Below are 13,673 nucleotides of genomic sequence, written 5' to 3'. Positions count from 1 at the left end.
TATGTTTTATTCTGCCTGCCTCTGTTTCTGGTTCTCTCAGGTGGTTCTCATAGCACAAGACTGCTTGCAATCTCCTCCTTGTGTCTCCAGCAGTGCCCCGCAAGTCTCAGTCTTCTCTTTTGTATCTTCGAAGTCACTTGGGGGAGGTCACTGTAAAGGTTTTCATTTGATATGTGCTCTTTCCAGCTTACGTTGAAGACCATCCGCAGCATACGGGTGTAGCAGCCGTCCAGTGGCTTCTCAGGGGATTTTGTTAGAGTCCATGTCGCTGCTACATATAGAAGCACTGACTCTACCATTGCCAGGAACAGTCTCTTCTTTATTTCCCTCTGTAGGTTTGAACTCCAGATTTTCCTGAGTTTGTGACAGGCACTCCTAAGCCAAAGCTCATGTAAACAAGATTGTTTAGGGCACGATGGTTTCTACAAGTGAACAAAACTCACAAAAAGCACACAATTCATAACAGAACATAACACAACACTGAAATACCAGTCTCTTGTGGACAGGTCTTTGTATTTATTCTTTGTCTTCTAATCAATGGGCTGAATTTGGTAGATAATACATTCACTCAATACAAAAAAGCCAACATGAACAAAATATAATAAAATCATATTTTCAAACAAAATCGATCAAGCAAGCTGACCTTCATCATCTCCGTCTTTTGTTTAAAGGCCGGACACTTAACTCAAAGAAATTCAATATTGATTGGTCAAAATGGTTGAATGATATTTAGCAAAGTATTTTGAGTTAGTTCGTCCATTCCGATCTAGAATGTGCTTTTCGATTTTTAAAAAAACGGTTGGTCAACTTTTATCTCATGTGCTTGTTTAGGATCGGAAAAAGTGAGTGGAGCAGGCACTTATGTCAGGCACTTGTTTAAGATCGAGACTGTGAATTGCCTTCTTTAATCCATACGTTGTTGGGCTGTAACCTAGTTGTAGTCTAACATGGGATATGATAAAAGACACATTGTCCACTAATCTGGCATTGAAAGCTGAGAATGTGAGGTTGTTGGAGACAGATTGCATTTCTTTTTGAATTTGATTGATTCAAAGCTGGTTGAATCAGCAAGCAACAGGTTGGGCAAATTATGCTTCATCGTGTTACTGAGAACTCATACACGTCCAAAAATGCACGGGGCAACTATTATACAATTAATTTGTTGTATGGAGAATGGGAAAATGGTATCTTACTGTCTCAAGATTCTCTTTGGTGGGATGCTGGAAGAAATACATACCTGAAAACTATCCTGTGATGTAGTGGAAGAAGGATTGTCACTGGCTGTTGTTTTTAAGTGAAATCAGACAAACAAGTTATTCATTTTCAATTTTAGAACAAACTTGAGTTGGCAATATCAGTTGACAGATCAATTCCTCAGTGGGAGGAAATGCAAATTACCAATTTATGTGAAGTGATGACTACACCTTTTGAATAGGTTAAAGCAGGCACCTTTACTCTACTACACCGTGGTAATGGTAATTTTAGCTTTGTGATATCACGTTTTGCTTTGTCTCCAGTTACTTATCTGGCATTGCTCTTTCTAATTAATTTAACATGAGTCGACTGAGCGGTATATATTCATCAGGACTTACAATGACATCACCATCAATATAGCTACTCACAATAGTCATTTGAGCATGAGAGAGATGAGCATGGAGTCTTACATGGCTCCAAAACTGCCTTCAAAGGGTTATGTTTGGTGTTCAATCTTGTCTTATTTAGAGTACCCATTATATTTATAGCACCCTTTTCCCACACTGTTGAGTTAAATAATCTAGAAATGTCCTCTTTAAAAATAAAGGAATATCCCCTCTTTTAGAAGATTCACATGAATAAAAAAATGTTAATACAACCTGGTTGTATGACCTTTTTTACTCTCATTTATTCAATTAAACAACTAGAAGCCATGTAAAATGTCCCAATCTCTGACAATTTATAAATCCCAGGTTGCTTTCCAGAGATTCTTTTTCCTAGATATTTTCGAATTGACCCGATTCATGTCCCAGCTTCCGTCTTGAAGACTCTTCTCACAATGAGAAAAAAGGCAAGAAACCAATTGCCATGGTATTGTTTACATGCCTCCGGCACTTACATCAATTTGGATTGTAGGACTGCATCCGCAATTCTTTCCGCAACCAGTTTTATTTCCTCATTAAGCTCCATTGTCTAAATCCCGTGCAGCTTTTGAGTTCAGTACATGAAAGGAACTGCACGTCAGATAAGCGCCTGCTGGGCTCAGTATATATTTTCTATCACTGCTGCTGGCGCTATTACCGTGTATTCATCATGGAAGTTTAGGCCCGACATGACATATGTTTATTTTGTGTTGTTCCCTTATGCGTCACATTTACTCACTTTATCTTTCTCTCCATTATGTCACACTAAGGCATGGTGTGTGAGAGTAGAAGCAGTGCCAGAACCTTCACCCACGAAGAAAACTTAAAACTCTTATTCCTCGGCAAGGTGCATCACAAAAATTCATCTGTTGTTGCTTCAACTGTTTTGTAACCCTAAATAGCACGTCTTGATAGAGAGAACTATAGAGGTAGGGCACTCCAAATGTTCCTGGCTATCATTTTGGCATATGACGCATTTAGTTTGATCAATCATTTCATTGAAAATTCGTTTTGCCATTGTGACAATCTCTGCAATAATCTAGTACACCTTCCATGATTGGCGTTCTTTGCCTGTCATCATAACCATAGTTTAATAATGATTGTATCAGTATCAGTTGATTTTGGAGTAAATGCAGACCTCGATAAAGTATATTACTCTGTCAAAAAGTAGCTCGAAACAAATTGATACCACCGATTTGCGCGGCATAATTCTTATCACTACACGTCTTAAACTTTAGTAGTATTAGGGCAGAGAAGTCGTGACGTCACACCTTTTGCCCTTCCAGTTCCAAACTCCTTGGAAATGTGTATGTAACCAGTCCTTGGGAGGACTAATAATGATTAGGTTACAAATTGAATCATAAGGTGACATATTTATTTTAGTAGCAGGATGTATAGGAAGATTATTATGGTTATGGGGTGTAAAAGAACGAGGATAGATGATCTTTAATAACGACCAGCATATATTTAAACTAGAAAATTAGATGCCATCACTATGAAACCATAATATCAATTACACAAGGTACTATCCAGTTCTCCGAAAGACTGGATTTACACTTGCAATGAGTTGGAACCAGATTTTTGACATCATATTTTTATTACTTATTAGTGTAGCATCATTATTGGTTTAAAAAAGGTGACTAACGATCACTGTCAACGCTTTCTACACATTTACCGCCTACACGAGCGATCACACATATTGCCAACCGCATACCGATGATTGCCAGATGGCCAATTTGACAGAATAAATGACAAGGCTTACACGTGAAAAGTCGTATTTTGCTGTATGTTGGAGTACTAAAGTAGAAATTACGTTAAGTAAAATTAAGAATGAATGACAGTTGATGAATTCATTTTCGTCTGTGTCATGCATGCAATGTAGGAGGAATGCCATATAAATATCAGTGGAAACCTACAATATGATATCATGGTATAAGGTAAAGAATGTTTATAAACTTGAATGTTCACGGTATCTTTTTATTTCACATTAGCAACATAACCGATCGGAGATAAAGTGGCACAAAAAGTGATTTCGTGCAAGTCTTCATATTTGAGTCACTAAATATAAATTTGGCCGCCCCAACTTATTAATATCTGTAAGTAATGCGGAAAACTCGGTCGGCTGAGCCAAAGTCATAACAGCAAAAGAATATCATTCGAACGGGAGATGTTTTCACCTTATTCTACCTTTTCAAATTCATTTTTCATGAAAATGGAATAATTCCTTAAGCTAAACAATAATAATAGATCGAGAAGAGGTGTGTGACAAAAAATAAAGTCGTTTGTCCGATTCGCAAAGCGCAGCGAACAGAAATGTAAACAATACGGCGTTCTCAATACTTTAGTTGCCCATTTTATTTTATACCACAATTTTTCCGTTTTTCAGCGAGCTCTTGTGTTTAACCAGAAACTCTCTCAGAGTGGTTCTATATCAAAAATCATTCTTTGTTATAAGAAGTTTCATTATGCAAAGTTTCATGCTTTTACCAGCATTTGCACAATTCTTATGATATTTGGTCCTAACGGTCCCCACTATTTACATGTTACGTGTAGCTGTACAAGGGACCCCTTGTAAAGCGCTTTGAGTACGTTTAGTGGATATTGCGCTATATAAAAGCTCAAGTTTTTTTGTTTTTTTTTTTGTTTGTTTGTTGTAGTTCGTTTTTTGTTGTTGTTTTTGTGTTTATTCTATTTACATGAGGAGGAAATTTAACAATTCTATTATGAACCCCCGACTCACTGGTTTGTATATTATTTCTTTCGACTAAAACGAACATCAATCAACAGTTTCAAAGTCTTTCATTTCTTTGTACAAATGCATAAACCGAATCTAAAGTTGTATTTAATCATTGTATGGTTAACATTCTAACATTTAAACGCACCATATGAATAATGCAAACTAAGAATGTTAGTTTCAGCATTTCATATAGATAATATAAGGTGAACATTTTCTTCACCTTTTTTTTTACATTTTGGAGTTTTCTTTTATCAAATGCAAAGAGATTTTTTTTTTGTGTTGCTTTTGTCGTCAATGTCAATATGGTTTTATTTGACGTCAGTCTTCGAGGCCAGGGAGTGTTTTTACACATTTATATTTCAATGTTGTAGATTATGACGAATAGAATGGAATAGTGTAATAAAAGCTAGCATAACGCTGTGCGTAGGTAAGTGATATCATAGTGTGCCATACTTGAACTGAAGTGGTGCTTGAAATGAGCCATTCTTTAAATAATATAACCAATTGACACTGCGTGGAATCGACCTTAACTCACTCAATCCTAGAGATTTTTGCTATTTTTCAAAATTGGAAAAAATGTATTAAAAATGAGCATGTGCATAGATCGTTTTATTCAACTACCATTTTAGCATGTAAAAATTAAGAACATTAGTTTTGATACTAGATACGCCTATAATTTGTCTCAGATAAATGTACTAAATAGGGATTGGGTACAAGTAACCCCTGGTATACTACGGATATAGTCGGTGTTAGGGTTGGGTGAGTTAACCTCTCTCTGTGGTTGCGTGGCCGAGACCACACCCCGAGGAGCCTCTCTGACTGTCTCGGCGACAAAAGACTAAAGCCCTCAATGAATGGTGGAAGGATTTTTGCATTTAGAGTGAATGGCAATGGTGCCGTACTCTGGAAAAACCCATATTTTAAAATTTGGCCAGGAAATTCGTCCTTCAAATTATATCGATCGATTTAAATTACATTTATCTTGGAAAAAAAACAACTCTCAAACCTGGGACTTCGCGAAGTCCAGGTTTGAGAGTTTTTTGCTCTTTTTTTTCCAAGATGAGGGTAATTTAAATCGATCGATCGATAATTGAAGGACGAGTTTTCTGGCCAAATTTTAAAATATGGGTTTTTTTCAAGAGATCGGCAGAATGTATGTTTCATTACATAATATAATTATGAACTTTTTGAGCTTTTATATAGCGCAGTATCCACTAAACGTGTTCAAAGCGCTTTTCAAGGGGTCCCTGGCCAACAACTACACAACATTCAGGACGGGATATGACGCCTGTTAGACGATATTACAGTTTTTTTCTGACATAGACAACGCTGTTAACGGCCAGGTACTCATTTTACACCTGAGTACGGTGAGAGAATGTGAGTAAATAGCCTTTTCCAAGGACTCAAGTATGCGCGGAGCGAGGCTCGAACCCAAGACCTTCCGATCCTAAAGCGGGTGTCTTACCACAAGACTACACATAGCCGCACATAGTATTATGCAGGTTGATATCAAAGAAGGTAGATACCTTCTCTGCTGATACTAAGAGAATGACTCATGACCAACTGTATACAAATCGAGTCATTGTTCATAATCGATAAGAAACTTGGAAGGATCGGGGGGAGGGGGGGGGGGGGGGTTGGTGTAGGGTAAATATATGGCGCTGTGCCAACTTTTGGAATCACATTATGTAGTATCATTTAGGTATGTTATTATGTCACGTACTGATCAGTATGTTGAGAAAACTGCAATCTCCAAAACCATTTTATGCCAGTGTATAATATTTTCATTTCGTCGAAATGCCAACAGCGTACCTACCGGTGTCTGTCGTTTGACTAAGTTTTGATCTTAGAAATATTATAAAGATAGATTAGCAGTACATACGTATATATGCATACACATACACATACAGACAAACATAATATACACATACGTTGAGAGGGAAATAGAGGGGGATTAGAGAGTGAGAGAAGGGATGTAGAGAGAGAAAGAGAGGGATAGAGAGAGAAAGGAAGGGAGAGAGAGAGAGTGAGAGAGAGAGAGAGAGAGATGAGAGAAGGGAGAAGAAAGAAACAAAGACATAGACAGATGAGATGAACGAGAAGAAGAAATGAAAAATGATACTACAGATAGATAGAATAGATAGATAGAAGATAGATAGATAGATAGATAATATAATAGATAATAGATAGATAGATAGATAGATAGATAGATAGATAAGATAATAGATAGATAGATAGATAGATAGATAGATAGATAGATAGATAGATAGATAGATAGATAGATAGATAGATAGACAAATACATGTCGGTATTTTGATAGATAAATAGAAAGATGTCTAGAGGAATAACGAAGCTAAAGTCGGTTTGCGAATCGTTTCGGTGTTCTGAAACTAGACAATATCAGGCTGCATTAAGAGTGATCAGAGTCAATGTGTTTGAATAATATGCAAACATTTTTAACGAGAGTTAAATTGATGACAGAAATGTCTATCTCACTCTATTACAAATCAAAACATAAATATAGAACATAGTCATCAATCACGTGATTTGTTGCTGTCCAACGATTGGACATTTCTGAACAAATGTAAACACGCTGCTTTGTTTATGAAAGTTGTAAACATACCCATGTGTCAAGCAGAACAAAATGACCAATCGTGATGTTAGCTAGTTCAAAAGCTGTGAACACTTTTCACTATGTAGGTCACTTTGAGCACATTTTTCAATGTGACCAATGACCTCGAGCACATTGAAAGTTAATATAGATCATGCCCATTCATTCTTATCTCGACTGTCCCACTTCACCACACCCGGCAGATACTGTGATAATTTCCTTCTATTGGCAGGCTAAAGATTTACCATTTCGTATAGATAGAACAAAGATGACGTCACTCAAGCCTTTGTTATTGTATTTTGCCATCCGCGTTTGTGAGTGATTCTCACTAAACTGTATTAACCAGACTTTAAAAAGTTCATGGTTACACATAGTTTTGTGTGTTGGTCCGTTATACTTCCGGATGGCAATGTTCTGAGCTTCTTAGCCAAGTGCGTACTATCTATAGATACAGGGTAAGTTCCATGTGCACGTAATTTTAACAAGTCTAACATCCGAACGCAATAGACACATAGAGAAAGGGAGCATAACCACGCCTCTCGGACAATCGTCATTAATGTAAACAATGGTAGTGATTGGTAAACATAGCAAGCTACACAAGTTTTGTATCCCTGCCTAAGTAAAATACCCACTGTTTTACCGCTTGATCAAAAGAACCAACACAGAAAACTATGTGTAACCTTAAACTTAATTGTTTATATTATGATCAAGAAAATCGTGCGGAATTAATCACCTATAAGGCGGCATATAAACAATAACAATGATCAGAGAGAGGTCGATTTCATTCACGTTATTGTTTATAATCAACCAACTATGTTTGTCCGAGTAAGTGTGAAGGTGTGTCACAAATTCCACGTTTTCATTGGTCAAAAATCTACTGGGTAATCATGGGTAATAATAGGTAATAAAATAATAATTTAACAGTATTGTAATGGACAATATTTCGCGTTAGTTTGAGGGATTTCCATTAGAGCAATGAACTCCTAACAATTTGGGTTGCAGATAAGTATACACTGGGTAAGTTTAATATTCATGAAATAGAGACATATCTACTTGGTAAAAAAAATGAAACACATTAACTTTTCAGTACGCGGCAAATTCATTCAAAATCGATGAAAAGAAAGGTCTATGGATTGTATTTTATTTGAAATACAAATCCCTGCGTTAAGATTCATTGCTTCTCAACAGAGATAACTCTGTCAATATGTTCCGTTGATTTTGAATAATGGAATGGAACGCGATTGAAGTGACTGCACAGCATAGAATTCTGTTAAGCTAATAAAAGCGTTGCATAAAAACCTTTTCTTCCTTCGCGAATTTCTTTTTCTTTTTAACACATTACTAAAATGTAGGTAAATTTAATGCTACAAAACTCAATGGTAATTTATAATATTATAGTTTCCTTTAGTGATATTTGATATTATTCGACTAGGTTTGTTTGTGTGCCGTGTGTGTATGAGTGTGTGTGTATGTGTGTGTGTGTGTGTGTGTATGTGGGTATGAGGGATGGGGAATGTATGTGAGGAACGAAAAAAGATACAATTTTCAATTCACAGAATAAACGCAATAATGCAATCCAGAAATTCAATATTTTAAGCAGCTAAAGTAGAAGAAAAAGTGTAGCTGCTATATTTTTTTCCATGTCCGGTTAAAAATAATCACCTCCTCTTGACCATGTTTAGACAATGAAAGGGGTGGGATAGAAGATCTGTTCAGTTTTAAATCAAATATAACCAAAATCATCTGCCACTTTGAGCTTCCCTAAAACGTGTGGAAATACAACCCAAGCGCAATGCCCCTTCAAAACTTTACAAAGAATATTAATTTTGATTATGCTGTGAGAATTGAATTCGTATCACTTTTCCATCAAACTTGTCTTACGGTAATATGTTTTGTTTTATATCACTGTAAAGCGCTTAGAGCCTGTGACAACGGGGTAAAGCTCTCTATAAATGTCATTTATTATGATTAAATGCCATTTATTAGAATAATTACCTATCAAAAAGATGATTATGAAAGGAAAACCTGGATATTTTCTTTTTAATAGTCAAGTTTGCTGAACGAGCAGAGAAATTGCATTGCGCTCTAAAAGACGTACGGAAGTGAAACAAAATACGTGCTTGCCTCCTCCCGCGAGACCAATGGTAACCACCGGCGAATACGATCGATGATGGAATACTGATACCAATGCATTGAAGGCGTGCTGGTACCACTCTATATGGACATGCCTAATTGAAAGTAATACAATCAAGTAACCAATGTGTGCAGGATTCTATCAATATCAGTGTTTGGTTTGGCAAAAGGTCCATACACTCTGGAAACTGGGGCCAAGTACCAATTTAAATGAAGAATATTATATTATGATGGCTCCACTGATAATAATATTGATAATGATAATAATAGTGACAACGATGATGATGATGCTGATGATGATGATGATGATGACGATGAAGAAGATGATTATGATGCTGATGGGGTGATGGTGATGATAATATATATATATATATATATATATATATATATATATATATATATATATATATCTTCTCACACAATGAATGAACCATCATATTTTTGCTATCACTTGGACAGGTCGCTGGTCCATTGCCTTGTAATTCCTACCCAAGAGCTCAAAATTTCCATGGAGGCAATGAAGATTTCTGAAAATGCTTAGCTTCAAACACCTTTTACCACCGTAAAATATGACAAAACGCCTTTTAACCAATTTTATCTTGAAAACTTTCACAGCATATCATTTCGTGTGAATTAAGATGACCCCCAACATACCAAAACGTCTTCGATTGAGGTCCTCTTATTATATCAATCTATACATCTTAAAAGGTGTGTTCGAAAGAGTGCCAGACAACATAGAACGAAAAATACACGAAACAAGTCATCTAAAAATAAAAAGAAAAGAAAGACAAATAACAACAACAACAACAAAAGAAAACAATTTTCTTAAAAACCCGAGAAAAAAAACCCAGCTTCCTTCAAATGGGGATCGAACCTAAGACCGGGGTTGGGGCGGGGGGATGTATGTTTGTTTTGTTTTCTTTGTTTTCATTTTCGTATTCTTCTTTTTTTTTTCGTTTTGTTTTTCTTGTTTCTTTTGTTTTAGGGTTTTTCTTTTTTGTTTTGTTTTGTATTGCTGAAGAATGGACCATGATGTATAGTGGAGGCAGGTGTTACTTAACTGACAATACAGTAAAATTCATTACAATAATAATGATTTATTGACACTCGGATGTCACTGAATACAAAAATCAATGAATGGTGACAATATAAAATATTTATCAATACGATGAGTCATCCGAATTATAATTTTGTATACGATTGTCTACTCGGGCTACAGTTGGGCATATATTATTTATATCGCTGCAAGTCTTTATAAAATAATATTTGCTGATTCAACTATCCCTTACAAGAAAAGCTGATAACTATTATGGTAAGGTAAGATATCAGTCGCTTAACTTTTTACAGAGTTTAAAGTTGCCATATTGTTTTATTTAGACCTATATCATTTTGGTTACAAAAAAACTAACAAAATATTGCCGTACTCTGTGTAAATTACATTTTTACAATTTTGGCCAGGAAACTCGTCCTTCAAATATCGATTGATTCAGATGACCATCATCTTTATTAAAAACTCTCCAAAAATTACGTTCAGCTAGCACAAATTATCGGGTTGGCACATTTTAAAGATAAAGCGCCTCCAACTTACATCTTCTATAACAATATTATGTGTATTTGGTGCGGAACAGGACGGTTTCTAGTCTCGTAACAAAGTCATGAGATGTTTAGCCAATCCTGGTTGAGTGGCTATGTGTGACCCCAGCGTTTTACACAGTTTACCTAACTTGACCCAGCTGTGGACGAGTACCTGGCTATAAGCAATGACGAATACTTTAAGAGTGATAATACAAAAACTGGTGCCTAACAGTTGACTTGTGATGTATGAAATATTAATTTTGTTCAATACGCCTGTTGGATTAGGATGAAAGACAAAATCGCATTGGACACGATGAGCTTATGGAAAGTCATATCTAAGTACACAATAATATTTAAACGTCAAGTTGTCCTTTTCGTTCATTGACGCAAAAAAAAAAAAAAAATAAAAAAATAAAAATAGAGAAACGTCAAAATGTCTCTGTCTAAGATTCCTTATAACTCTCTACTCTTGTGATTTCGAGATGATTACTTTATCAAACCAGGAATTTTATAAACGTGATGCAAACAATGTGTAATAGGATTTTGAAGATATAATCGACATTATTCAACTTCATCTTCCATTCAATTCGTCACAGCCTGCAATCCCACCATTCAAAGCAGTTTCATCCTGTAAACATACACCCCTTTTTTTCAAATCTTCCCCATCTCGTTTAACAAATTATCACTCCTCCTCCTCCTCCTCCTCCTCCTCCTCCTCCTCCTCCTCCTTCTTCTTTTTCTTCTTCTTCTTCTTCTTCTTCTTCTTCTTCTTCTTCTTCTTCTACTACTACTACTACTTCTCCTCCTCTTTCTCTCCTCCTCCTCCTCCTCCTCCCCTCCTCCTCCTCCTCCTCCCCCTCCTCCTCCTCCTCCTCCTCCTCTTCCTCCTCCTCCATCTTCTCGGACATTTTAACATATCACAAAGCAGATTAGATAAACTTTTTTGTCATATTTTTAGAAAAATAAGCAGCTGGCAATTAAGCTGAACAATCTTACAACAACAACAAAGGCCAGTAAATAGGAAGAATGAAAAGAAGGAAAAAAAAGGGCCCCGGGGGGGGGGGGGGGGTTCTGTCCATCACATTCCAACGTCGTCCAGCTATTGACTGTTTACCGTCCAAACACACCAACCCCCCTATCCCTGTTTAACAGACATCTGTGCCGTGTTCTTATCCTAACGCGACGAGGTGACATTCGATCAGTCTGACAGTTTACACAATTCATCTCCAACGAAAACGTATATTTCTTTCTATATTATTATATTAATCTACAACCAGTTTATCCATTTACACGTATAATTTGATTTAAGCAAACAAATGATTTTATTGTCGTAGTGGTCGTGAGATCAGCTTAATTAAGAAAAGGAATTGTTCAATCAATAGGTTAGAGCACTTAACTCGCATTTGATGTAAATGAACAGGTTTCGAAATTAATTGATCAGAATTTCTATCTGTTTTTTTTTTATATTCGCATCTCTAATTTGGTACATGGATCCAGGTTTGATCAGACAGAAAGTACTTTGGCATAGACGGGTGTATTATCCATAGGTAGCAAGCAAATGTTACAGTCTATTTCATACAACAAAAACCTACGTAATAAGTCGTTCTTCATAAGACTATTCACAAAACCTATTATTGTATCACATTTTCGACCCACCCAGCATGGAAATACAATTTAATGTCTTTCAAAGATCTTTTTACTTTTCTAAATATGGTAATCTTACAGTAATATGATATGTGCTTCATTTCAACAACAACGATTAACATGTAGGACAGGACATAGCGCATGTAAATCGCTATTGCATTTATATCTTCGACATCGGCAATGCTGTTATCGGCTAGGTATCTATTTTACACCCGAGTAAGGTGAGATAATAATGCGTGTAAAGAGCCTCTGCCGAGGACTCAAATTTGCGCCGCCCACAGAGCCGGATTCGACCCAGGGCCTACATATCAGAAGCTGGTTGCTACACCATAGACCATAAAGCCGTTCATATGACATTAACTTTTCTAAAAAATAACAAAATAGGAATAATTGTTTGCAAGGGAAAATTGCATGTTTCCTTTATTTTTACCTCTTATTTCTTTACACTTAGCATTTTCTTCCTCCCTAAAAAAAAAAAGAAAAAGAAAAGAAAATTCAAGCTAAGCTTATCACTTATATTATTTTTGTGAATGAATAATAAAAAAAAAATTATCGAATGCACTTTACCTTGACTGGGTTCTTGGTCTTCATTTTAATGCATACATGGTTGTCACCTTTCACGTTGAACTCTGCCTTATTGTGGCTGTGTAATTCAAGTCCAACTTCACCGAATCTTGGCTGACCACCCAGAAATCCTCCTTGCAAATCAGGACGAGACATTTTGAATTTTATTTTATTTTTTTAATTAGAAAAAAAGACTAACAACTTTATATTGCAACTAACTGCAAAGTTAATATATAGATATACCAGTTAACACGCACAGCTGAGAAGTGTATACAGTACTGAGTGCAATATATAAAGAGTCTACCGATAGAATGTAAAAGGGACTAGAGAGGAGAGTGATTCATAGCCGGTATCGCCACGGTATTTATTAATAGTCGATAGTTTCCTTGCCCTGCCTGGTGCGGTATGTCATGCGAGGCGGACTCGGTCGCGGCCGCTGCTGATATCGACCAATGGACTCGGGGGAATGATGTCACATGACCTTGTCCTTAACCGCTCCTAAACGGTCCGTGTCGCCACCTTGTTTATTTGTGGCTTTTTTAAAATTTAAATTATTTTTATTTCTTTAAGGTGTGGGATTGTTTGATAAACAAATTATTAAGCATAATTTATGTGATAATAATTGTATATCTAAACAGGGGCATCATAACGCCACATAATAATCTAGCCTCGTGATTGTATGGAAAAACCGCGAGGAGCAAAAATCATGGTGAATATTGGGAAATGCGCGATACAAACGTCATGGCTTTTTTTATGACTGTTAGACAAATGGGAGATCCAATTCCTAGTCGAC

The 13,673-nt window shown here is 36.3% G+C and overlaps 1 protein-coding gene across 1 annotated transcript in view; it reads right to left on the bottom strand.

The window, feature by feature from the left end:
* Positions 1-13,277, bottom strand: part of LOC144966288 (uncharacterized) — a 25,358-nt gene extending 12,081 nt beyond the window's left edge. The window contains exon 1 of the mRNA XM_078902505.1: positions 12,884-13,277. Coding sequence (XP_078758631.1) covers positions 12,884-13,036 — 153 coding nt within the window. The 5' untranslated portion in view covers positions 13,037-13,277. The remainder of the gene's footprint in view (positions 1-12,883) is intronic.
* Between the last annotated feature and the right edge of the window lie 396 nt (positions 13,278-13,673).

The sequence above is a fragment of the Berghia stephanieae genome, chromosome 2 (genome assembly GCF_034508935.2).
Source record: "Berghia stephanieae isolate SIO BIC M18660-M18661 chromosome 2, UCSD_Bste_1.3, whole genome shotgun sequence".
In the NCBI taxonomy this organism is placed as follows: Eukaryota; Metazoa; Mollusca; class Gastropoda; order Nudibranchia; family Aeolidiidae; genus Berghia; species Berghia stephanieae.
Note: the sequence above shows the minus strand (reverse complement) of the source record. Positions and strands in the feature narration are given on the sequence as shown.